At 41.4% G+C, this 24,101-nt stretch overlaps 1 protein-coding gene across 1 annotated transcript; it reads right to left on the bottom strand.

Moving 5' to 3' along the window:
• Positions 1-3,097: 3,097 nt before the first annotated feature.
• On the bottom strand, positions 3,098-5,475 carry LOC145018251 (Tetratricopeptide repeat (TPR)-like superfamily protein). The gene is made up of 2 exons (XM_078976144.1): positions 5,214-5,475; positions 3,098-4,703 (listed from the first exon to the last, which is right to left on the bottom strand). The coding sequence occupies exon 2, from the start codon at positions 4,698-4,700 to the stop codon at positions 3,156-3,158; it is 1,545 nt and encodes a 514-aa protein (XP_078832270.1). The 5' UTR covers positions 4,701-4,703; positions 5,214-5,475; the 3' UTR covers positions 3,098-3,155.
• Between the last annotated feature and the right edge of the window lie 18,626 nt (positions 5,476-24,101).

Here is a 24,101-nt window from a genome sequence, read left to right as displayed (position 1 = left end):
TTTTAGCTCATGGATTGATTACTTGTACTTGTTGTTTGAACACTTGTACCATAATAGTTTTTTATGGTTTTAAATTAGTTTGTGAATTAATTTTGTATGTAAATTAGTTTTGTATGATATTTATTAGTTTATGCTTATTTTTCAAATTAAAATTTAAATGGGTTGGAAAAAAAATAATCAGTTGTGTGTGTTGTAGGTTAGGAAAGATGGAAGAGAAAGAGAAAGAAAAACTAATGTGGAGTTGATATGATAGTGAACTGAATTTGGTGGAAAGGTCCCGTTTAAAGGTGACAATGGGTCGACTTAAGTTAGGTTCAGGTTCAACCCATTTGTTAATTGGGTTGAAGTTTTTAATTCAACCCAACTTGTTTATTTAAATTGATTGATATTTCCATCCCAACCATACATTTTAGATAAATGAGTTGTTATCGGGCTGACCTGTTTGTGTAGTTTCAGACCCAACCTACTACATCAATTGGTTAAACTTGGGTTAATTCATTTAAAATCGAAAAAAGAAATACATTAACTAAATATTACACCAATTAAATTAGTTCCAAACGTAAATAAAGTTTCAAAGTATGATAAAAACACAATCCTAATTCAAGAACACATATAAATTGTTCAAATAACATTAAAAATATTTAATTACGAAGTGATTTTGAAAAGTAAATAGTATTGTTGGTGCTAAGAAAAAGGACGAGAAATAAGATTGTATTTTTTAAAACATAAATAATAATACAACATTATAAGTTATAAATTAATACATGATAATATTCAAATAATTTTTAAATTAAATATATATTAAAATTCAATGGGTCAGAGTGTTGATAATTTTACTCAACTCAACCTATTTAACTAAACGGGTTGACCAATTTAACTCAAATGAATTGAAAATCTCAATCTAACCCACTAATTTTTTGGTTGGGTTAATAGATTTGATCGATTTTTGCAGACTCTAGCTGTGTTCCCTCGCCCTTATGGATGTTTTAATTAGCACTTGTTCCTATTATATTTTAAAACATTCCTCTTGATAATTAACTATTACAAATGCTATTATTATCATTTGGTGTGTAGATGATCGGTAAGTAACACAATTTACTTGATCAAATATGATTATAGAACGTTTTTAAGGTAACATGTGATTGAAACATTCATTTTTTTTCATCCTTTACTGATCATCGTTCACAAATGTTTCTAAAGGTTTTTCGTTTTTGGAATACTTTTTATAAAGAAAAGGTTAAAGAAAATGTAAACTTTTGAACGTGGCACCACAATAACAACCCAATATTCATATCTTTTCACCTTTACTATTATTCTCTCTCCTTTTTTTTTTTTTTTTTTTTTCCTAAATTGAAGACTCAACCTTGATAATATATAGAAAGAAAAAGTCGGATATTTGTATCTTGTATGTATGTGCACATACATCTACCTTTATACTTATGCATGTATTGTGTGGTGGGGTTGAAAGAATGATTCCCTAGGTTGACAAATAGATTTCCCTAGGGTTTTTTTTTTTTTTTTTTTTTTTTTTTTTTTGTGTGTGTGTGTATGCCATGTCGACAAATTGAGCTCCTTAAATCAACGGACATTAGGAAGTGTACACTTTCTACAAAAGAAAAACAATTTTACTTTTTTTTTTTCGAACGAACTCATTCATAAATATTTCTCATATACTAATCGGACATATATGACTCTCTTTTAAACAATATTGTTTTAAAATCTAGTGATTATCGAGTGGGACGCGAAACACACGTTTTTGTTAATTGGTATATGGAAGATAGTGAAGGCCCAAAAGGATGTTCCATTCACATTATAATCGTCCTTAAGTTCTTTTATTGACTTTTGGGGAAAAAATAAAGGTAAAGATAAGTTTATAAGTTTAATCTTGTTCAATCACCTTTTAATTAACATGACATATTTTGGAAATCAGTTCTAAAAGATCATGTTTAATTGGACAATGAAACAAGGAGCCTTGTTATCTAAACTAGAGTTCGACTTTGATAAGTGTATAATCTTTAAAACGGTTTCATAAGTATACTCCCTAAAATAAAATGGACTAAATATACGATTACTTCACAGTTCACATACAATTTCCCTTTTTCATTGACCAAAGTTTTTAGATCTACAAAAAGCACTTATTGTATATTACATTTATTTACTTGATTTAGATCTCAAAAGTACAACATATTGATAATGTAGATTGTAGAACATACTTTTAATCTTTCCATTCAAATCAAGATACATACATCCAAATTGGACACAAACGGGTGCACCATGCACATGCTCACACCTACTTACACATGAGTTCAAAACAAAATGGTCACACATGGGTGTGATGATTTTCACAAATGCACAAATAGTTAAATACCAAGTGCCAAAAGAAGAAAAAAAAGATAATAAATAATAGGGAATATGATATGCTCAAATCATTAGGGTATTATTGACATAGAAGAATCTCGATTTTTTAGCCACTAAGAAATTATGGCAACACATGCCTCTTGTCAGGCTCATTTGTGCACGAATTTGTTCCAATTACAAGAATATATGTCCTTTAAAAGTGTTATAATCACATCATAAAATCCTAAAACCAAGTGCTAACTTGCTTAAATTATTGTCTATTCCTATACACATTAATGGAACCACTTTTTTAGCCGAAATGAATCACTTGTAGCCAGCTGATTATAAATGCAACAAATCAAATAGGTACACAAGTTATACAACTATTTTAACGAATTACACGACTTATACACTATTTATTAAAAACAAGCATCGTATAACTATTTCAACGTGCATATCCCATCGCTTTTTCCATGACAAATTCTTATCATACGTTTTTCTTTTTCCGAATGCACAAAAGGACCACAAACTCTCAATTATTTGGCCACTAAAGTATATACATTATGGGTGGCCCACATGATATGAGAAACATCAAACTTGGTTGAACTAATTTTTTTTTTAAAGAAACTGTAATATTATTTTTGTTCTGCAAGTTTGATGTGGTAAACTTGATATCTTTAGTCTTTAAAAAAACGTTTTCTTGACTTTATATTAGATAGAAATCATAACTAAAATGTTAAGAAGCAAGATCACAACAAAGGAGAAAAGAAACACATTAACTTTGAATGGAAGAATAATGAAGTTGGTTAATAATATGATTACACTTTATAGTTTGTAAACTCTTCTATTACACTAGAAATACCATTTGCATGCCCTTTTGATGGGGGTATAACAGTGTGTAGATTTTTTATCATCTTATTGAGTTTTTTTAATTTATCTTCATTACCCATCTCTAAATGTCTCTCTAAAACACGAAAACAAGTCTTACTTAAATGCCTCCCTCTTTCAAGAATCTGTAAAGAGCATTCAAAAGCTTCTTCTACTCTTCCATGAGAACACAAGCTTCTCACAAGAACATCAACAGCATGACTATGTGGACAATAGCCTTTATCAATTAAGTACCTCCAAAAACCCAATGCATCATCAACTTCATGATTTTTGCAAAAAAGTTTCATTAACATTACAACTGTTTCCGATTTGGGGACAAAGTTTCTACTGATCATCTTGTGATAAAGCTCTAGAACACCATTGATTCCAGTTGATTTCATCAATCCTGAGAACATTGTGTGAAATGTAATGTTGTCATGAAGAAGATTATTAGCTTCCATTTCATCCATTAATTTAGTTGCAGAGTTGATGTCACGTGATCTGATGAAAGCATTCATTAAGGCGTTGTAGACACCAGAATCTGGGAGTAGGTTTCTCTTAGGCATTTCATCGAACAGTTGTTGTGCATAGGTTGTGTTGTGAGCAATTCCTGCTCCATGGATCAAAGTGGTTAGTGTCTTTAACGTGGGCAAGCAGTTTGCTTGTTCCATTTCTTCAACAAGTTTTAACCCATCTAGAAAACGACCTCTTTTGCAGTAAGAATCAATTCTGATGTTGTAAGTTACAGTATTGGGCTTGAAACCTCTTCGAATCATCTCATGGTAGAAAAGCTCTACAGAAGTGACATCACCAGATTCTTTAAATCCAAGAAGCAAAATATTCATTGTTTTGGTGGTGGGGGAGAATCGGGAATATAGCTTGTTGAATACTGACTTCGCTTCCTTCATTTGCCTCTGTGTGCAGAATGCTCGAAGGAGAAGATTGAATTCATCTGTACCAAATTGCTTGTGATCAGAAAATTTATCCTCCAATTTCTGAAACGCTTCAAGGGTTTCTTCAAAAGATTGAAACTTTGCGATTCTTGATAACATGATGCTCATGGATTTGAGGGTAAGCAAGGAAGGGTGTGTTTTGTGAATTTCTTCAATCAACTCCCACGCCTTGTTGAAATTTCTCATTCGAGTTAATATATGAAGTGTTTTTTCAAATGCATCTGAAGTGGGATAGAATTGGGAAAACTGGAGGGAGAATTTGAAGAATTCAAAGGCTTTAAGGCCATTAGAGTGGGATGCAAAGAGATGACCAAGAACGTTTTCTACAAAGGAGGTTGAAATGGTGGTTGAAGGGATAATTTGGGCAAGTTTTGGATGAATGGGTTGATCTGGAAAAGGATGGTCATTGATGATTTTAGTAATTTTCTTGATTTCAAACTCCAAATCTGAAGAATAGAACCGGTGACCAATGGTGGCTGCTACTGTTAGCTGTTGAAGAAGTGGAACTTGAAGAAGCTGATTGCATCTTCCTAGGAATAGCATAATCTTACACAAATTAAGAAACAATATCAGTCTCTATAGGTAGCATATACACTATTTGTTCATCTAGTTTTAGCAATCAACTACTGGACAACAGGAACCCAAATGATATAGCCTCAAAAGATAGCAGATAGAAGCTACCGAAAACCCTAAATAGGGCAAAGTTTTGCAGCTAACTAGCGTTGTAGAAATGCTCATAGAAAAACGAAATAAATTAGAACTTCAGTAAGGTGAAATGTAACGTTGTGTACATAAGTGCACATAACAGAATACTGTGATTGGAATCTCATGTTGTGCATAGAGTTTATATGCAACGCTTGGGTTTATTGAAGTAACAAATCTTGGAATTGATTTGTTCTAATTTGAAGCAGTTAATTAGTGGAGATTGTGTCATTCCTTATGAAGAGGCAAAAACACATGGGAGGGCGAAATTGATTAGAAAGGAGCTCAATCAACCAATTCCATCGAGTCCACCATGAAGATTTAAGACATTTTGCCGATTGAGTGAGCAAGTACCTGAAATATCACTTCGCAACTACGACGAATGCGTTAAGTAGATTCTGCAGCAATCTTCGGAGCTCTTTGTGTACTTGGTTTTCTTGTTATTTGGGGTTTAGGGTTTTAAAAAGTTTCGATATATATCACATGGACATGGAATGGAGAGATTGAAGTTAAAGCGCCTGAAGCCGAATAAGGGAGGTGGCGTATGGGAGAGAAGAAGGTGCAGTTGCCCATTGAAAATGTTTGCAAGACAAACCTCTGTGTGTGTAAAATCACAAAAATGTTTTTTCAAAAATTATTATTTTCTTAAAACAAATTGAGGATTGCCTCTACGGTACTTAGGCATCCAATGAGAGTTTAATTGGGTTTAATTAGGAGTTTACTCTATTAAACTCAAAATCCCCTAGAAAAATAACTAGGATTAAGTGGAATGATATATATATATATATATATATATATATATATATATATATATATATATATATATATATATATATATATATATATATATATATATATATATATATATATATATATATATATATATATATATATATATATATATATATATATATATATACTAGGCGTGAGCTCCATGTTTTACATGGGTGTATTTAAAACAATTAAATATATATAAACATTTGAGAAAGTTGAATTTATAAGAAAAATATAAAATTAAAGTGTTTTTTTTTCTCTTTCAAATTTAAACAAATCATTTAGACAAAATAATCAAAGCAAATTAATGAGATTTTATTTTAAAATTTTGAAATTATAAGGAAAGTCAATTCATGAAATTGATATGCATTTATTATTAAATTTAAATACCATATGAAATTTAATAAAATAGGAAAACCACAAAATTACATATAGAATAAAAATTAATTCAAAATAACCACAAAATGACATGTGGCAAAATGAATGAGAGTGTGACAAGTGTCAAAAAACCTTCATTTATTAAAGAAGATATATATATATATATATATATATATATATATATATATATATTATTTTTTATTTTAATTTTTTAATTAATGTTAATTTTAATTGTAGTTTTTAATTTTTAAATTCATGCTAATTAATTTTTTTTAAATATCAATAAATAAAAAGAAAATGATTAATAATGTGACATTCCATTAAATTGTATAGAATTTAATGGAGTGTAGAGTTTAATGGGTAAAGTTGTATAGTGACTATTGAACTCATATGAGTTCAATGCATTGGAGATGGTGTAACACCTAAAGTTTCAAAGGCCAAGAAAGGAAAGAAAAACCCTAATTTAAGGGCCGACTCGGCGAGTCCAAGGAGGGACTCGACGAGTCCGAGCGGGATCCGGGTCGAGGCGTAAGCGACCGACTCGGCGAGTCGGTCAAGGTGACTCGACGAGTCTGGTCTGTGCGTGGAAACCCTAAATTCGGGACTTGGAGCCTATGTAAATGTCTTAATCTTCTTCCTAGGGTTCCTTACTGCCTCTTTAGCCCTGGATATCAAACCCTAGCCGTCACATCTCCTAGTTGAGCCTTGGAAGGTGCATTAAAGCTTGGAAAAGGAAGAAGGAACTTGGAGGAGCAAGAAGGAGCTATAGATCTGGGATTGTGAGTTCATTCTGAGCACTTGGAGGTAATAAACTAGTTCCTGGACCCTTTTTGCACCTAGATCTATGTGTGGTTGTTGGGGATTTTTTGCCATAATGTTATTATTTTGGGTTAGAAGCCGGATCTGGAGTTGCTACTTTAGATCCAAGTGTTTTAGGGTCTGGAGAAGCATAAAGTATCAGCCATTAAGTCGATTTTGAAGTCTCTTGGCCTTACACCCTAGTTTATGGCATATTTTGCCTAGATCTCCTTCTCTACACGTAAAGTTTGCAACTTTACGTGTGGAATAGGCTTGGGAAGGGTAGATCTGCAGTTTGGAGTCCATGCATGACTCTAAAATCCTCTGCATGTAAGGAGATCTGAAGGGACTCGGCGAGTCCTTTGAGTGGACTCGGTGAGTAGCATGAAGTTGTGGAGAAACTCGACGAGTGAGATGAACAACTCGTCGAGTCGTATGAAGATTGCCTTGTACTCGGCGAGTCTGTTCTCGGACTCGGAGAGCCAGGTCGCGAAACCCCAAACCCTTCGAGTTGTGACTCGAATCAGTGAGTCGGGTGGAGGCTCAGTGAGTTGGACAGGTCTTGACTCAGAAATCGGTAGACTCGGCGAGTTATGGACTGACTCGGCGAGTCGAGTCAGGAATGGAAGGAATCTGATCATTTTGAACTCGGCGAGTCAGTAGGGTGACTCGGCGAGTAGGGTTGACCTGGAAGGTTGACTTTGACCAGGACTTTGACTTTGGACCAGGGTGGACTTGGTTGTCTTTCGGGGGTCAGTTAGACTCAGTGTTGCATTGATATTGGTAGTTCGGGGAGCAAGAGGAGCAGGAGTCCGGTGAGTTGTCAGGCAGCAACTAGTGAGAGCATCAGCAAGTTCAGCCAGTGCAGGTGAGTTTCCCTTTGTGTGAATGGGTCTAAGGCCACAATGTCGGCCCATGTAGTTATGAGTAGAAGACCCGGGGGTTAGCCCTAGGCACAATATGCTAGTATTGTTTGCAGGATGAGGTCCAGTAATATCGGGCGGGTGCCCAAGGAATTGTTTATATATGATAGTTTATACTTGTTGTCTGTGTGATACATGTATGTGCCTGGTAGGGAGGTAAGTGTGGGCGAGGTCCCGTATCTCACCAATAGCAGAGTGTGGATGGGGTTCCATATCTCACTAGTAGCAGATTAGGGGAGAGGCCCGAACTAGAACAGGAGTGAGAGTGGGCTAGGCCCTTACCTCACTACCATTAGGAGCATGGACGGGGTTCCATGACTCATCAGTAGCAGGACATGGGCGAGGCCCAGGATAGGCGAGGCCTTAGGACAGAACTAGTTGCATGTGTTAGTTATGTGTTTTGAAATGTGTATGTGTTATTATTTGTTGATGGGCGAGGCCCTGTGACAGGCGAGGCCTAAGTGAAACAGATCTGGAGCGGCGGGGCCGTTGTAGCGGACGAGGCCCAAGATAGGGGGCGTGGCCCAGTATGTGCAGTATGTGGTTATGCATGGTATGTGGTAGGGTAGGGAACTCACTAAGCTTCGTGCTTACGGTTTTCAGTTTTGGTTTCAGGTACTTCCGGTAGCGGAGGAAAGAGCTCGGGGTGATCGCATGGCACACACCATAGATTAGACAGCCTGGGAATGTTTACTCTGATAACAAACATGTGTTTTGAAAACTTATACTCATATTATGTTTTGGAATGATGACTTTACTTTAAGTAATGATTTATTAAAGACATTTTTCGTCTTAAATTTTGGGTCGTTACAAGTTGGTATCAGAGCCTTGGTTTGAGGGATTCGGACATGCTCTCGGGTGTGTCTGAACTCAAACTGAGGAATTGGTAAGGAAGTTTTCAAAATGGAAAGACAGTTTTGTAAAAAGAGTTTTGAGAAATAAAATGATTTTAGAAAAGTAAAAAGAATTCAGAAAGAAAAGAACTTTGAAAAGAGACAAGAGGTGTGGTGCATGCAATCAACCGAGCTCAAGTAAGTACCCCAAAATACCCATACAAGTTTATGTTTTGATTATCAGTTAATAGAACAGCGATGCTAGATTAGGACTAAGGATCTAGGGAGGATGCCTTATGTGCCTGTTATATGTGCTTTTGATCTGCATGATAGTGCTGAATAGTCAGTAGTAGGATAGCCTGATTAGGTTATGCCTGAGTTTATGAGTTGTGTTGCATGCTAGTTCAGATCCTTGCTAAGTGGATATGATTGCTTGAGTATGTTATGGTTAGATTTTCCCTTGTCTGAATGCTTCTTGCTTTGTGCATTGTGGGATTCTAAGTGATGGGAGTTAGCCATTAGGTGGATACGTCATGTCACATGTGATCAGGGTTGAATAATCTCAGAGTGTTGGATTTGGTCCTATTGCGCAACTCTTGTTTGAGTCCAACCGTTGTAGGAATGAGTCTTTTACTTGAAGGAATATCTGAGCCTCGTCACATGTGATGGTATCCAGGTGATGGCTAATTGGCATTGCGAGGAAGCCTTCAGCAGCTGAGGACTAGTTGAGTTGAGTCAAAGGTTTCCCTAGGGTAAGCCTAGGATGAGGTAGTGCTGGGAGAAGTAGAAGTAGAAAAGGGACCTGGTGGAGTCAAAGCAGTTCCTGAGGAAAGTACGGATAGATGTGGAAGGTAGTATGGGCCCGTACTACTGAAAGCAGAGGATCCGTACTCGATTCGGGAAAGGCCGAGACAAGACCGGGAACCTGGTAGTGTGTATGTTTGGTCTCGCAGCAGTGAGGAGTATTTTGATAGTGGTTATGTTATATGTTTCAGTATGGTGACATTGCAAGAGGGACCAGCGGGCGGATCAGGCGCCGGAGAGGGATTAGGCTCGGGTTTAGGGGCCGAGCAGCTTGAGGAGCGGATGAGAGAGTTGATATCAGCGGAGGTTACGCGCAGTATTCTAGCTCAGACTCCTGTCATATTTGGCACGGTCAAGGAGGGTATATTAGAGATTTTGGATGAGAGGCTGGGAGCCTTCCGTACTGAGATGATGGCTTTATTGGGAGCGCGTACCTTGACATTTCGGGAGTTCAGGGTTTGCGGGGCACCAGATTATCATGGGGCTAGGGACCCCATCGCTAGCAGCAGATGGTTGGCTGATGTTGCCAATGCATTCCATACGAGCCGGTGTCCTGAGGAGGACAAGGTCAGACTCGCTTCCTGTCTTCTGAAGGACAGAGCGAGGGATTGGTGGGAGGAGATTGGTCACGCTTTGGGTGATGATGCCGCGTTGGACGCGATGACTTGGAGTGATTTCTCAGCGAGGTTTAGAGCGGAGTTTTCGCCGATTATTGAGGTGTAGCAGTTGGCCCGGGAGTTTCAGGATTTGACGTAGACTACTGAGACTGTGGCGGAGATCACCGCCAAGTTCAGAGAGAGAGCCCTTCTTGTTCCACAGTATGTCGCGGATGAGGAGATGAAGAAGGCACGATATCACGAGATGCTGAGGGATGACATCAGGGAGTTCGTGAGCAAGTCCGGATGTAAGACCCTGGAGGATATGATTTCTCGGGCCAGGGAGAGGGAAATTGATTTGGAGCAGATCCGGAAGAGGAAGCCGGATGAGGTTCAGGTAGCCGCGAGTTCGGGCAAAAGGCCCAAGGGAACGAATTCGAGGTCGAGGGATTATCAGGACCGCAGTCGATGCATAAGGTGTGGCAGGACGCACGGGGGCGCGTGCAGGAGTGGTAGTGGTGGTGAGGTTGGCTGTTTCAGGTGCGGTCGGACTGGTCGTTTTAGCAGAGATTGTACTGCTACCATCACTCAGTGATCAGACTTGATATGTTTTCACTGCAATCAGCGGGGCCACAAGAAGGCCCAGTGCCCTAGTTTGTTTTCAGCAGGACGGGTGATGGCACCCGCCTCTGCAACTTTGAGGATCACAGACGGCCGTCAGGGCCGTGCGGAGGTGCCTGCGGTAGGAGGCAGGGCTTTTCAGATGGCTACTTTGCAGATGCGAGCAACGCCGGACATTGCAGGTATGCGACTTCCGTTTTCAGTTCTTTTATTTTGTGCATGATTATATTGTTATGGTTCTGCATCATTAGCGGTTGAGCATTTTATTTTCGAGCGGGTTCATTGTGATCGAGTTATATGCCATTTGCATACCTTGGTTATTGGTTAGTAATTAAGGGATGAGTTGTATCGAAGAAGGTTACGTTGAGTGCAGTATCCGTAGCATGCCTTGGTGAGACTCGGTATGTCTCGCTAGTTTGGAGCCGTATAAGTTTTAGGATGGATGGGTTGGATCCTTAGCTATGGTAAGCTGGGATTCCTCAGCGGATTGATTATGGTAGCAAGGATTGGGATTTCTTCTCATCGATCATCGAGGTGTAAGCAGGATCCAAGTGGGGGAGAATCCTCCGAGTGTATAAGGGTAAGGGCACGCGAATCTAGATCGGGTATATGATTCTGAGAAGGAAAGAAGGTAGTTCAGCGGTTGACGAATCGAGTAGTTCAGGGTTGGGAGTTTGAGAACTTCCCATCAGTGCGTGCGTGTAAAGGGTAATGGTGGGTATGTGGTTCAGATTCAGGTTAAAGGGCCGCATGTAGAACTCGTGTGAGTCGGAATGGAGATCTTAGGGTCAAATTGCAGGAGATGTTTTCATGCTAGCAGTCAGTGGTGGAAGTATTGTCAGACTACGGGGCAGCCGTAGCATTTCGTAGTAGCTTCGTTGGCGGAGTCGGGGCGAGGCCCTTATCTCCTAGCATTCAGATATGGATCGGGAATGGGAATGGATGAGAATGTTACGGAGTCGCCGGTTTATCCATTGAGAGATGGGACCTTGGAAGAGGCCGCTCTAGGACATAGTCGGGTGAGACCCATGGGCGAGGCCCGTATGAGGATAGCAGTGTAGGTGAGACCTGAGAGTAGGGTGGCTCAGTAGTACGGTTGGGTGAGACCCGTGGGCGAGGCCCATGAGCTTTAGCAGCACAGGTGGGACCTGGTAAGGATCTTAGCGTCTAGGCAAGGGGATCGGGGATCCCAGGAAATTGTAGTGCCAGCATGGTAGAATAGATTGAGCAGTATAGGTGGCGGCAGTATCTTCGAATGTCGCTGGGAGCGACTAGTGGTTGTGCTGGGTCAATAATTGGTGAGGGTCGGTAATCCAGTTGTTGATAGGTTGGTAGGGACCAGGATGATCTCAGTTCATTCGGAAGCCAGATAAGAATAGCAGGATTTCTAGTTAGTAGCAGTGCGGGGATGTAGAGTATGGTGGAATTTAGTTAGTCGATCGTGGGGTGCTCGACACCAAATGATAGCAGGATGAATGCCCAGAGGGTACTGGAAACGATGACCCTTACTGGGAGTGGCGGGAGTAAAAGATTTGGTGAGGAAAGGGTCTTCACAGCGGCAGAAGGGATAGATGGTTATGGAGCGTTGCCTTGGGGAGACAGGGAAATCGCGCAGGGAAAGAAGGGGTGGACCCCTATTTTGCAGTACTCGGAGATTACCAGAAAGATTGTCGGTTGAGTAAGTTGTGTTTCCAGGATGTTCAGGGTCTGGATGCATCTGAAGTTATTATCCGTAAGGATTGGCGTTGGTCTGAATGACTGAACGGAAGGCCAGCAAAGTTAGGCAGCTGGTGCTAGAATGGATGGTGGGGCTTTGGAGGTTGATCGCCGACAGTAGAGTATAGTAAACTTCGAGGATGAAGTTTAGTTTAAGTGGGGGAGAGTTGTAACACCCAAAGTTTTAAAGGCCAAGAAAGGAAAGAAAAGCCCTAATTTAAGGGACGACTCGGCGAGTCCAAGGAGGGACTCGGCGAGTCCGAGCGGGATCCGGGTCGAGGCGTAAGCGACCGACTCGGTGAGTCGGTCAAGGTGACTCGGCGAGTCTGGTCTGTGCGCGGAAAACCCTAAATTCGGGACTTGGAGCCTATATAAATGTCTTAATCTTCTTCCTAGGGTTCCTTACTACCTCTTTAGCCCTGGATATCAAACCCTAGCTGTCACATCTCCTAGTTGAGCCTTGGAAGGTGCATTAAAGCTTGGAAAAGGAAGAAGGAACTTGGAGGAGCAAGAAGGAGCTATAGATCTGGGATTGTGAGTTCATTCTGAGCACTTGGAGGTAATAAACTAGTTCCTGGACCCTTTTTGCAGCTAGATCTATGTGTGGTTGTTGGGGCTCTTTTGCCATAATGTTATTATTTTGGGTTAGAAGCCGGATCTGGAGTTGCTACTTCAGATCCAAGTGTTTTAGGGCCTGGAGAAGCATAAAGTATCAGCCATTAAGTCGATTTTGAAGCCCCTTGGCCTTACACCCTAGTTTATGGCATATTTTGCCTAGATCTCCTTCTCTACACGTAAAGTTTGCAACTTTACGTGTGGAATAGGCTTGGGAAGGGTAGATCTGCAGTTTGGAATCCATGCATGACTCTAAAATCCTCTACATGTAAGGAGATTTGAAGGTACTCGGCGAGTCCTTTGAGTGGACTCGGTGAGTAGCATGAAGTTGTGGAGAAACTCGACGAGTGAGATGAACAACTCATCGAGTCGTATGAAGATTGCCTTGTACTCGGCGAGTCTGTTCTCAGACTCGGAGAGTTAGGTCGCGAAACCCCAAACCCTTCGAGTTGTGACTCGAATCAGTGAGTCGGGTGGAGGCTCAGTGAGTTGGACAGGTCTGGACTCAGAAATCAGTAGACTCGGCGAGTCATGGACTGACTCGGCGAGTCGAGTCAGGAATGGAAGGAATCTGATCATTTTGAACTCGATGAGTCAGTAGGGTGACTCGGCGAGTAGGGTTGACCTGGAAGGTTGACTTTGACCAGGACTTTGACTTTGGACCAGGGTGGACTTGGTTGTCTTTCGGGGGTCAGTTAGACTCAGTGTTGCATTGATATTGGTAGTTCGGGGAGCAAGAGGAGCAGGAGTCCCGTGAGTTGTCAGGCAGCAACTAGTGAGAGCATCAGCAAGTTTAGCCAGTGCAGGTGAGTTTCCCTTTGTGTGAATGGGTCTAAGGCCACAATGCCGGCCCATGTAGTTATGAGTAGAAGACCCGGGGGTTAGCCCTAGGCACAGTATGCTAGTATTGTTTGCAGGACGAGGTCCAGTAATATCGGGCGGGTGCCCAAGGAATTGTTTATATATGATAGTTTATACTTGTTGTCTGCGTGATACATGTATGTGCCTGGTAGGGAGGTGAGTGTGGGCGAGGTCTCGTATCTCACCAATAGCAGAGTGTGGATGGGGTTCCATATCTCACTAGTAGCAGATTAGGGGCGAGGCCCGAACTAGAACAGGAGTGAGAGTGGGCTAGGCCCGTACCTCACTACCATTAGGAGCATGGACGGGGTTCCATGACTCATCAGTAGCAGGACATGGGCGAGGCCCAGGATAGGCGAGGCCTTAGGACATAACTAGTTGCATGTGTCAGTTATGTGTTGTGAAATGTGTATGTGTTAATATTTGTTGACGGGCGAGGCCCTATGACAGGCGAGGCCTAAGTGAAACAGATCTGTATCCGAGCGGGGCTCGAAGCCAGGCGGGGCCTGGAGCGGCGGGGCCGTTGTAGCGGGCGAGGCCCGAGGTAGGGGTGAGGCCCAAGATAGGGGGTGTGGCCCAGTATGTGCAGTATGTGGTTATGCATGGTATGTGGTAGGGTGGGGAACTCACTAAGCTTCGTGCTTACGGTTTTCAGTTTTGGTTTCAGGTACTTCCGGTAGCGGAGGAAAGAGCTCGGGGTGATCGCAATACACACACCATAGATTAGACAGCCTGGGAATGTTTACTCTGATAACAAACATGTGTTTTGAAAACTTATACTCATATTATGTTTTGGAATGATGACTTTACTTTAAGTAATGATTTATTAAAGAGATTTTTGGTTTTAAATTTTGGGTCGTTACAGATGGTCTTATCATTAACTAAATTTTTAAAACCAAACAACTAGCTAAACAAATTGAGGGGTGAATATTATCGATGTTCCAAAACAATGGCTAAAGAAATATAACAAACAATTTTTATGTTTTATAAAACGCCAACATTTAAAAACAGAAGAAACGAGCTAACTAACATTTGTATTTACATGGCCATGGTTTGTTTTATTTCTAACTGCAATAAAGTCACTCCCTTATACAGTCGTCGGACCTCTATATATATAACCTAATCAAACAATGAAATTTAGGCATGAAAACAAAAAACAGGTGGCGTGCGCCCCTAGCAAAGGAAGAAACAAAACAACAAATAGAAGAAACCATTCAAAGGGGAAAAAGATACATGTACAAAAACCAAAAACCATAAACAGATGTTACCTGGTAGGGTTTGCTGTTGTCAATGATATTGTTGACCATGTACCGTGATCGAAAGTAATGTAAGCAAGTTTTGACTATAGAAAGAAGCTACAAAGGATGGTGAAAAAGCAAACATAAGGAAAGGAGGTCCAATAGAAAAGCAATGTGTGTCCAACCTTATATAGATATGTGCAAGTTAAAAAAAAAACCACATAATAAACAGTAAATTGGCGTATTTTGAGAAGACCTTATGGAATGGGTGTCACGAAGGAGCTTCATGGTTGAGGTGACAACAACCACGACCGTGCACACCATCCGGTGGGTCGTGGTTATGGTGGATTGTCATCACCACAACATTTGACAACGATCGTGGTGGTGGACTTCTCTCAACGTATTCTTCTTCTCTTATTTCTCTGTTCTTCAATGTGGGTGGAGAGTACCCGTATGGTTTGTGATAGTTTGCGGCAATTGAACTGGAACCTCTCTCCCCCCTTGGTGTGGAGAGTACTCGTGAAGACCTAATATATAGTGTTTATCCAATTGTAATAACATTACCTTTCAACTAATTTATTTCGAGTTTATTTACAATATGCTTTGGTTAGAAAACTCGAAAACATACTTAGATTTCATTAATAGAATGAATTCTAAAATAAAACCGATCAGAGTTGTAAATGAACTAAGTTTAACGAACTTTTAATAAATTGTTTAGTCGAAAGATCGTTTATTTAATAAATAAACTAACACAAACAAATTCTTTTTGTTCATTTAGTTAAAACGAACGAAGACAAAACAATGGTGTCATTCATTCATTTACATTTGTTTATGTATTTTTATGAATGAGAGAGAGAGAGAGAGGGAGGGAGAGAGAGAGAGAGAGAAAGAGAGAGAGAGAGAGAGAGAAAGAGAGAGATTTGTTAGTCATGGGGAGGATGATGTTGTTGGTAGGGATGACAATTGTTGACACAACACGACACGAAATGAAATTGGGACATAGATAAGGTGTTGCTTTTCATTATGTATACTATACCCAAACAAAATAAGACTGAATCATCAAGCATGTAAATAGTCTAAAAAAAGAAAAGAAAAGTAGAGATAAATCTAATTAACAATCTTAATTGGAAAAACCTAATTCTAAAGCATAATTACAGATCCATTTGTATTTCAATTCAAACTTAGAAGTAACAAGGTTTGTATTCTAGTTTGGTACAAAGTACAAGATACTATTGTGACATTGTTGTTGGATTAGTGTCTAAGTCCATAACTATTTTGGTATGTTCTTGACCCGATGGTGCATGGTCTTTTTGGGTTGCCTTCACCAAATCAACTTGACAGGATGAATTATGGAGAGAGAGGATTAATTATGATTTATTAATATATTATGAGAATAATATATTAAAGGAGAAATCATATTGGTTAATTAATATTAGTCAATAATTAATTAAGAATTAATTTTATGGCTAAAAGACATTAATTAAACTTACGGGACTAGAACTGTCAATTGTATGATAGTTGAATATTGAGCTAATGGACTCCATATTAGAGGGGTGGACGAATTCTATGGGGAAACCCATTAGAAATTGCCCTAGGCCTCTAAGGAGGGAGTCCATGGGTTGCTTACGTCTTAAGCAGTCAAATTAGGGTTCGTTGTTAGATAACCCTAATAGCCTCACTATTTAAGGATCCCTAGAGAATAAAAAACGCAGCCAAGAGTTTCCTTAGGGTTTCCACACGTTTTTGGGTTCCTCCTCTCTTATCATTCTTCATCCTCGTGCTCTTGGTGTTTGTGAGCCATTAGAGGAGTGACACTTGTGACCCTAAGCTTTCTAAAGCCATTACAAGGAGGATTTGAGTCGTTATTAGTATATAACAACAAAAGGTATGTATTCTAATCTTCTTGGTGAGTTTTGAAAAATAGTATGACTCATTAGGTTTTTATTATGTGTTCATAATGTTGTGTAACTAATAGTAAAACATAGATCCAATTCTAGGGTTGCATGCACACATAGGATTGTTTGTATAAAACCCATCAATTGTGTCTGTTGTGATCTTTATGCTTGTGAACCGGTCACGATCAAATCTTGGATGTAGAGGTCTGCTTAAGTTTAATGCCATACAAATGTGGGGTTAATATCTCAGTTGGGTAATGAACTTTCATGAAGTAGTTTAAATGACCTCGACGGTATTTTTCTTGCGTTTTAAGGGTACAAAGTGCAAACTAACTCACATTTAACGGTTATAGAAGGAAACTAATATTGGATTAGGTGTCTAAGCCCATAACTATTATTGGTATGTACTTGACCCGAGAGTAGCATGGTCCATTTAGGTTGCATGGCACAGGAATAATATGAAGGATGGATAATTGAGAAGAGGTTATTTATGGTTTATTAATATATTATAAGTTCTAATATATTAATGTGAAGTCATATTATTTAATTAGTATTGATCAATAATTAATTTGAAATTAATTATGTGATCAAAAGTGTAACGACCCCATTTCTGGTATGTTATTTAATGTTTATTTTTCTAAGTATTCAAGAGGGACACGACGAGTCTGTTGCCCGACTCATCGAGTAGAGATGGGATTTCCAGCACGTGTAAATGGGCGACTCGACGAGTCCATATCCTGAACTCGGCGAGTCCGCAAGTCTGGAAGAAACCCTAATTTCAAGGGTTTGCACCCTATTTAAACCATGTTATGCGCCCCCAAGCTAGTCTCCTTCACCCTCAGAGTATCCTATACCAAACCCTAACCGTCTCCTTGTGATTTGAGTGTTTGTGTGCTCGTTCTTTGAAGTTTGAAGAAGAGAAGGAAGGAAAGACCAAGGAGAAGGAGAAGATCAAGGATCTAGAACCTGATCCAGAGGTCATTGAGGTACAATTCGGATCTATTCTGTTTCTATGTTTATTTTCTATTAGAAACCCCATTTAAGCCATCTTTATCCACCTCCAAGATTGATAGTAGTATTGGGATCATAATGGGTTGAATAGCCACTAGATATATCCATAAATGAGCTCTAGAAGCTCAGATCTAATGCCTTTATTGAACCTTGTTGCATATAAACCCTAGATCTAGCCTTATTCATGCATTTTAAACCTATAAACCTCTTTAGGAGTATATGTGCACGTAAAGATGGAACCTTTACGTGCAAACCATGCCTTAGGACCATAGATCTATCAGTTGGATGCGTTGGTTTTGAGTAGAATCGTCTGAATAGTAATTGCATGCATGCGACTCGGCGAGTCATTCTTTGGACTCGGCGAGTCGAGTCGCAAGTCCAAGACAGTCTTCATATCTCTAGATCAGACTCGACGAGTTGTTTATAGAACTCGACTAGTCACAGCCAGAGTGTTCATACGTTGAAGGAGGACTTGACGAGTTGTTAATACAACTCGGCGAGTCGGATGCAGATTGACTGAGTGATAGCATTGAAGGGGAACTCGTCGAGTCTATGCCAAACTCGGCGAGTAGTAGCGAGCAGAAGCAAAGGAGTAAGGGTAAGGACTCGACGAGTTGGTGACCCAACTCGACGAGTCAGGTCAACTGTATGTTGACTTTGACCAGGGGTAAAATAGTCATTTTACCGTCAGTATAATTATCAGTATTTGATTCAGTGTGTTATGGAAATTGTAGCCGGGGAGATACTGGAGTAGTAGCAGATAGTTTTCAGAGCGGTTCATTTACCAGCCAGTTTATGAGGTGAGTTTCCTTCCAGTAGGAACGGGTATAAGGCCACAATGCCGGCCCGTTTAGCTAGTAGTAGTTTCCGGACATCGGTTCGGTGCAGTTTTTAGTATGTTTGATGCCTTCGTGGGTAAGACAGGATTTATGTGTTATGTGTTCCGGGCTACGGCTCGATGCAGTATGCAGTTTATGTGTTCATGCTAGTTGATGTGTTTATGCCATGCTATGTTATGCTCAGACAGTTTCCAGACTTCGGTCCGATGCAGGGGACAGGGTCCGAGTCAGTTCCAGACTTTGGTCCGATGCAGTTTCTGGACTTTTGTCCGATGCAGAGGGCAAGGCCCTGGTTAGTTCCAGACTTCGGTCCGATGCAGTGGGCAAGGCCCAATATGTGTTTATATGTTGTTGTATGGTATGAGGTAGTTTGGGGGAGCTCACTAAGCTTCGTGCTTACAGTTTTAGTTTTGGTTTCAGGTACTTCTGCAAGTAATAGGAAGGGCTCAGGTTGATGGCATCGCACACACCACAACTTCAGCTTTATTCCTGGGAGTTTTGTTCAGATACTTAGATATGATTTGATACAGTTCTTGATATGACATTTTTATTATGGCTTTTGAGATACCCGACGCATGGTTTTATTATATGATATTCAGTGTTATGACCTTTATTATTATTTAAAAACAAAATTTTTGGATCGTATTTTGGGATGTTACAAGTTGGTATCAGAGCCTTGGTTTGAGGGATTCGGGCACACTTCCGGGTGTGTCTGAACTCAAACTAAGGAAATGGTAAAATGTTTTTTTTCAAAAGAAAAGAGTTTTAGAAAAGTAAAAAGAATTTTAGAAAGAAAAGAACTTTGAAAAGAGTAAAGGGTGTGGTGCATGCGATCAGCCGAGCTCAAGTAAGTACTCCCAAATTATCCATACAACAGTGTGTATCAGTTAATGTTGAGTTTCAGTTTCAGTTTCAGCAGAACAACATGCTAGAATAGGACTAAGGATCTGGGAGGATGCCTTATGTGCCTGCTATATGTGTTCCTGCTTTATGAGAATTGCATGCTAGCATTTAGTAGACAGCAGTACGATAGCCTGTTTAGGTTATGCCTGGTAGTATGAGCTTAGCATTGTATGATAGTACAGTTTCTCTTTATGAGGATAGAAGTGCTTGAGTAGTCTCCTATGTATGAATGCTGCTTGCTTTGTGCTTTGTGGGACTCTAAGTGATGAGAGTTATCCATTAGGTGAATGCGTCCCGTCACATGTGAACAAGGTTGAATAATCTCAGAGTGCTAGACTTAACCCTACTGCGCAACTCTTATCTGAGTCTAACCATTGTAGGGATGAGTCTTTTACTTGAAGGATTATCTGATCCTCACCGCATGTGATGGTATTCAGGTGATGGCTAATTGGCATCACAAGGAGGCTTTCAACAGCTGAGGATCGGATCGGGTATAGTCAGAGGATTCCCTAGGGCAAGCCTAGGATGGGAGTAACAGAGATGATTAGCAGTGATAGTGGCTTGGTGGAGTCAAGGCAGTACTTGAGGAAAGTACGGATAGATGTGGAAGGTAGTATGGGCCCGTACTACTGGAAGCAGAGGATCTGTACTCGAATCAAGGAAAACTAAGATGAGACCAGGAAACTTGTGGTAGTAGTGATTCCTCGAGATATATCAGTGTTCCTGACGTTTATTATGTTGTGTTTCAGAATTGTGGTATTACGCCCGAGACCAGCAGTCGGAAGTTCAGGTGCCGGAGGGGGATCAGGATTAGACCCGGAGGCCGGGAAGTTGGATGAGCAGACTAGGGAGTTTCTCTCTTCAGAGATTACTCGCACCATACTTGAGCAGACTCATGTGATCTTCGGTTCGATCAAGGAAGGCATCTTAGAGATGATGGACGAGAGGTTGAGCACCTTCCATGCTGAGGTGGAGGCCATGATGGGGTCACACACGCTTACTTTTAGGGAGTTCCGGGCATGCGGGGTTCCGGATTATCACGGGGCACGGGACCCCATAGCGAGCACCAGATGGTTGGCAGACGTGGCCAACGTCTTCCGCACTAGCAGATGTCCCGAGGGGGACAAGGTCAGATTGGCGTCCTGTCTTCTGAAGGACAAGGCACGGGATTGGTGGGAGGAGATTGGTCATGCCATCAGGGATGACGCAGCTTTGGATGTCGTGACCTGGGCAGACTTTACTACCAGGTTCAGAGCCGAGTTCGCACCGGTTATGAGGTGCAGCAGTTAGCATGCTAGTTTTAGGATCTTACCCAGACTACAGAGACAATGGCGGAGATTACCGCCAAGTTTAGGGAGAGGGCTCTTCTTGTTCCTCAGTACGCGACTGATGAGGAAATGAAGAAGGCTCGTTATCATGAGATGCTGCGGAGTGATATCCGCCAGTTTGTGAGCCGGTCCATCTGTAAAACGTTGGATGACATGATTGCTAGGGCGAGAGAGAGAGAGAGAGAGAGAGAGAGAGAGAGAGATTGACCTTGAGATGGAGAGAAAGAGGAAGCCAGAGGAGGCTCCAGGTACAGGGAGTGTGGGCAAAAAGCCCAAGGGTTCAGATCACAGAGCTAGGAGTCAACAGAGCCACGCTCGGTGTGGCAAGTGTGGGAGATTGCACGATGGGGCGTGCAAGGCAGGGAGTGCTGGCTGCTACAAGTGCGGTCAGACTGGGCATATGAGTAGAGATTGTACAGCCACTACTGCCGCCGTTGCAGCATCAGATCTGATTTGCTTCCATTACAATCAGAGGGGACATAAAAAGTCCTAGTGTCCGAGTTTAGCTACTGCAGGAAATGTGTCAGCACCTGCTCCTGCTACTTTGAGAATTACAGATGGCTATCAGGGCCGAGCTGAGACTCCGGTGGCAAAGAGTAGGGATTTTCAGCTGACAGTAGAGGAGGCGCGAATGACTCCTGACGTGGTGACGGGGTCGTTCTTAGTGAACGGCATTTCAGCTACAGTATTGTTTGATTCGGGGGCTACCCGGTCATTCGTCTCTCTTGCACTTAACAAGAGGTTCAATAGAGCTCCTGAAGAGCTAGATTTTCCACTTGAGGTTGAGATAGCACCTGATAGGACCGTTATGGTCGCAAGGGTACACAGAGGATGTTCTCTACAGTTATTCGATGAGCGGTCTCCGGTGGACTTAGTCCCTATTCCCCTACGAGAGAATAAGGTTATAGTAGGCATGGATTGGCTGAGCCCCAATGGGGCGGTGATAGATTGTGAGCTGCAGTTAGTGAGAGTTCGCACTCCCAGTGGGGGAGAGTTGGTGATTTAGGGCGAGAGGCCACAACGCGGACCGATACTGTGTACAGCGGTGAGAGCGATGCGTTATTTTCAGCAGGGTTGTGTCGGTTATGTTGCTTATGTTTTGGATGCCCGGGAGAAGGGCAAGACGATAGTTGATGATGTTCCGGTGGTACGAGTATCACCCTGGAAGGGTGTTATCAGGTTTCGGAAGAGGGGCAAGTTGGGCCCCAGGTTCATCGGTCCTTTTAGGGTTTTGGCCCGGGTGGGACGGGTTGCTTATCAGTTGGATCTTCCGGCAGAGCTCAGTCATATCCACAACACTTTCCATGTTTCTTTGTTGACGAAGTGCTTGGTGGATGAGATAACAGTATTACCCTTGGAGGACATTCAGGTTGATAGTGGCCTGAATTATATTGAGAAACCCATAGCGATCATGGATCGGAAGACGAAAGCCTTGAGGAACAAGGTGGTTCGGTTAGTAAAGGTGCAGTGGCAGCACCGAAAGGGATCTGAGTGGACGTGGGAGGCAGAGGAGGAAATGAGGGAGCACTATCCAGAGTTGTTCGTAGATGCAACAGCAGCAACAGACTTCGAGGACGAAGTCTGAGACAAGTGGGGGAGAGTTGTAACGACCCCATTTCTGGTATGTTATTTAATGTTTATTTTTCTAAGTATTCAAGAGGGACTCGACGAGTCTGTTGCCCGACTCATCGAGTAGAGATGGGATTTCCAGCACGTGTAAATGGGCGACTCGACGAGTCCATATCCTGAACTCGGCGAGTCCGCAAGTCTGGAAGAAACCCTAATTTCAAGGGTTTGCACCCTATTTAAACCATGTTATGCGCCCCCAAGCTAGTCTCCTTCACCCTCAGAGCATCCTATACCAAACCCTAACCGTCTCCTTGTGATTTGAGTGTTTGTGTGCTCGTTCTTTGAAGTTTGAAGAAGAGAAGGAAGGAAAGACCAAGGAGAAGGAGAAAAGCAAGGATCTAGAACTTGATCCAAAGGTCATTGAGGTACAATTCGGATCTATTCTGTTTCTATGTTTATTTTCTATTAGAAACCCCATTTAAGCCATCTTTATCCACCTCCAAGATTGATAGTAGTATTGGGATCGTAATGCGTTGAATAGTCACTGGATCTATCCATAAATGAGCTCTAGAAGCTCAGATCTAATGCCTTTATTGAACCTTGTTGCATATAAACCCTAGATCTAGCCTTATTCATGCATGGTAAGCCTATAAACCTCTTTAGGATTATATGTGCACGTAAAGATGGAACCTTTACGTGCAAACCAGGCCTTAGGAGCTTAGATCTATCAGTTGGATGCGTTGGTTTTGAGTAGAATCATCTGAATAGTAATTGCATGCATGCGACTCGACGAGTCATTCTTTGGACTCGTCGAGTCGAGTCGCGAGTCCAAGACAGTCTTCATATCTCTAGATCAGACTCGGCGAGCTGTTCATACAACTCGGCGAGTCACACCCAGAGTGTTCATACGTTGAAAGAGGACTCGACGAGTTGTTCATACAACTAGGCGAGTCGGGTGCAGATTGACTGAGTGATAGCATTGAAGGGGAACTCGTCGAGTCTATGCCAAACTCGACGAGTAGTAGTAGTGAGCAGAAGCAAAGGAGTAAGGGTAAGGACTCGACGAGTCAGGTCAACTGTATGTTGACTTTGACCAATAGGGTTGACTTTGACTAGGGGTAAAATAGTCATTTTACCCTCAGTATAATTATCAGTATTTGATTCAGTGTGTTATGGAAATTGTGGCCAGGGAGATACCGAAGCAGCAACAGACAGTTTCCAGAGCGGTTCATTTACCAGCCAGTTTACGAGGTGAGTTTCCTTCCAGTAGGAACGGGTCTAAGGCCACAATGCCGGCTAGTAGTAGTTTCCGGACTTCAGTCCGATGCTTTTTTTAGTATGTTTGATGCCTTCGTGGCTCAGATAGGATTTATGTGTTATGTGTTCCAGGCTACGGCCCGATGCACTATGCAGTTTATGTGTTCATGCTAGTTGATGTGTTTATGCCATACTATGTTATGCTCAGACAGATTCTGGACTTCGGTCCGATGCAGGGGACAAGGTCCCAGTCAGTTCCGGACTTTGGTCCAATGCAGTTTCC

The sequence above is a fragment of the Lactuca saligna genome, chromosome 9, assembly GCF_052625555.1.
Source record: "Lactuca saligna cultivar CGN05327 chromosome 9, ASM5262555v1, whole genome shotgun sequence".
NCBI classification, from domain to species: domain Eukaryota; kingdom Viridiplantae; phylum Streptophyta; class Magnoliopsida; order Asterales; family Asteraceae; genus Lactuca; species Lactuca saligna.
Note: the sequence above shows the minus strand (reverse complement) of the source record. Positions and strands in the feature narration are given on the sequence as shown.

Coding starts and splice junctions, on each gene's coding strand:
- LOC145018251 (XM_078976144.1), bottom strand. CDS start 4,700: ATGCTATTCCTAGGAAGATGCAATCAGCTTCTTCAAGTTCCACTTCTT.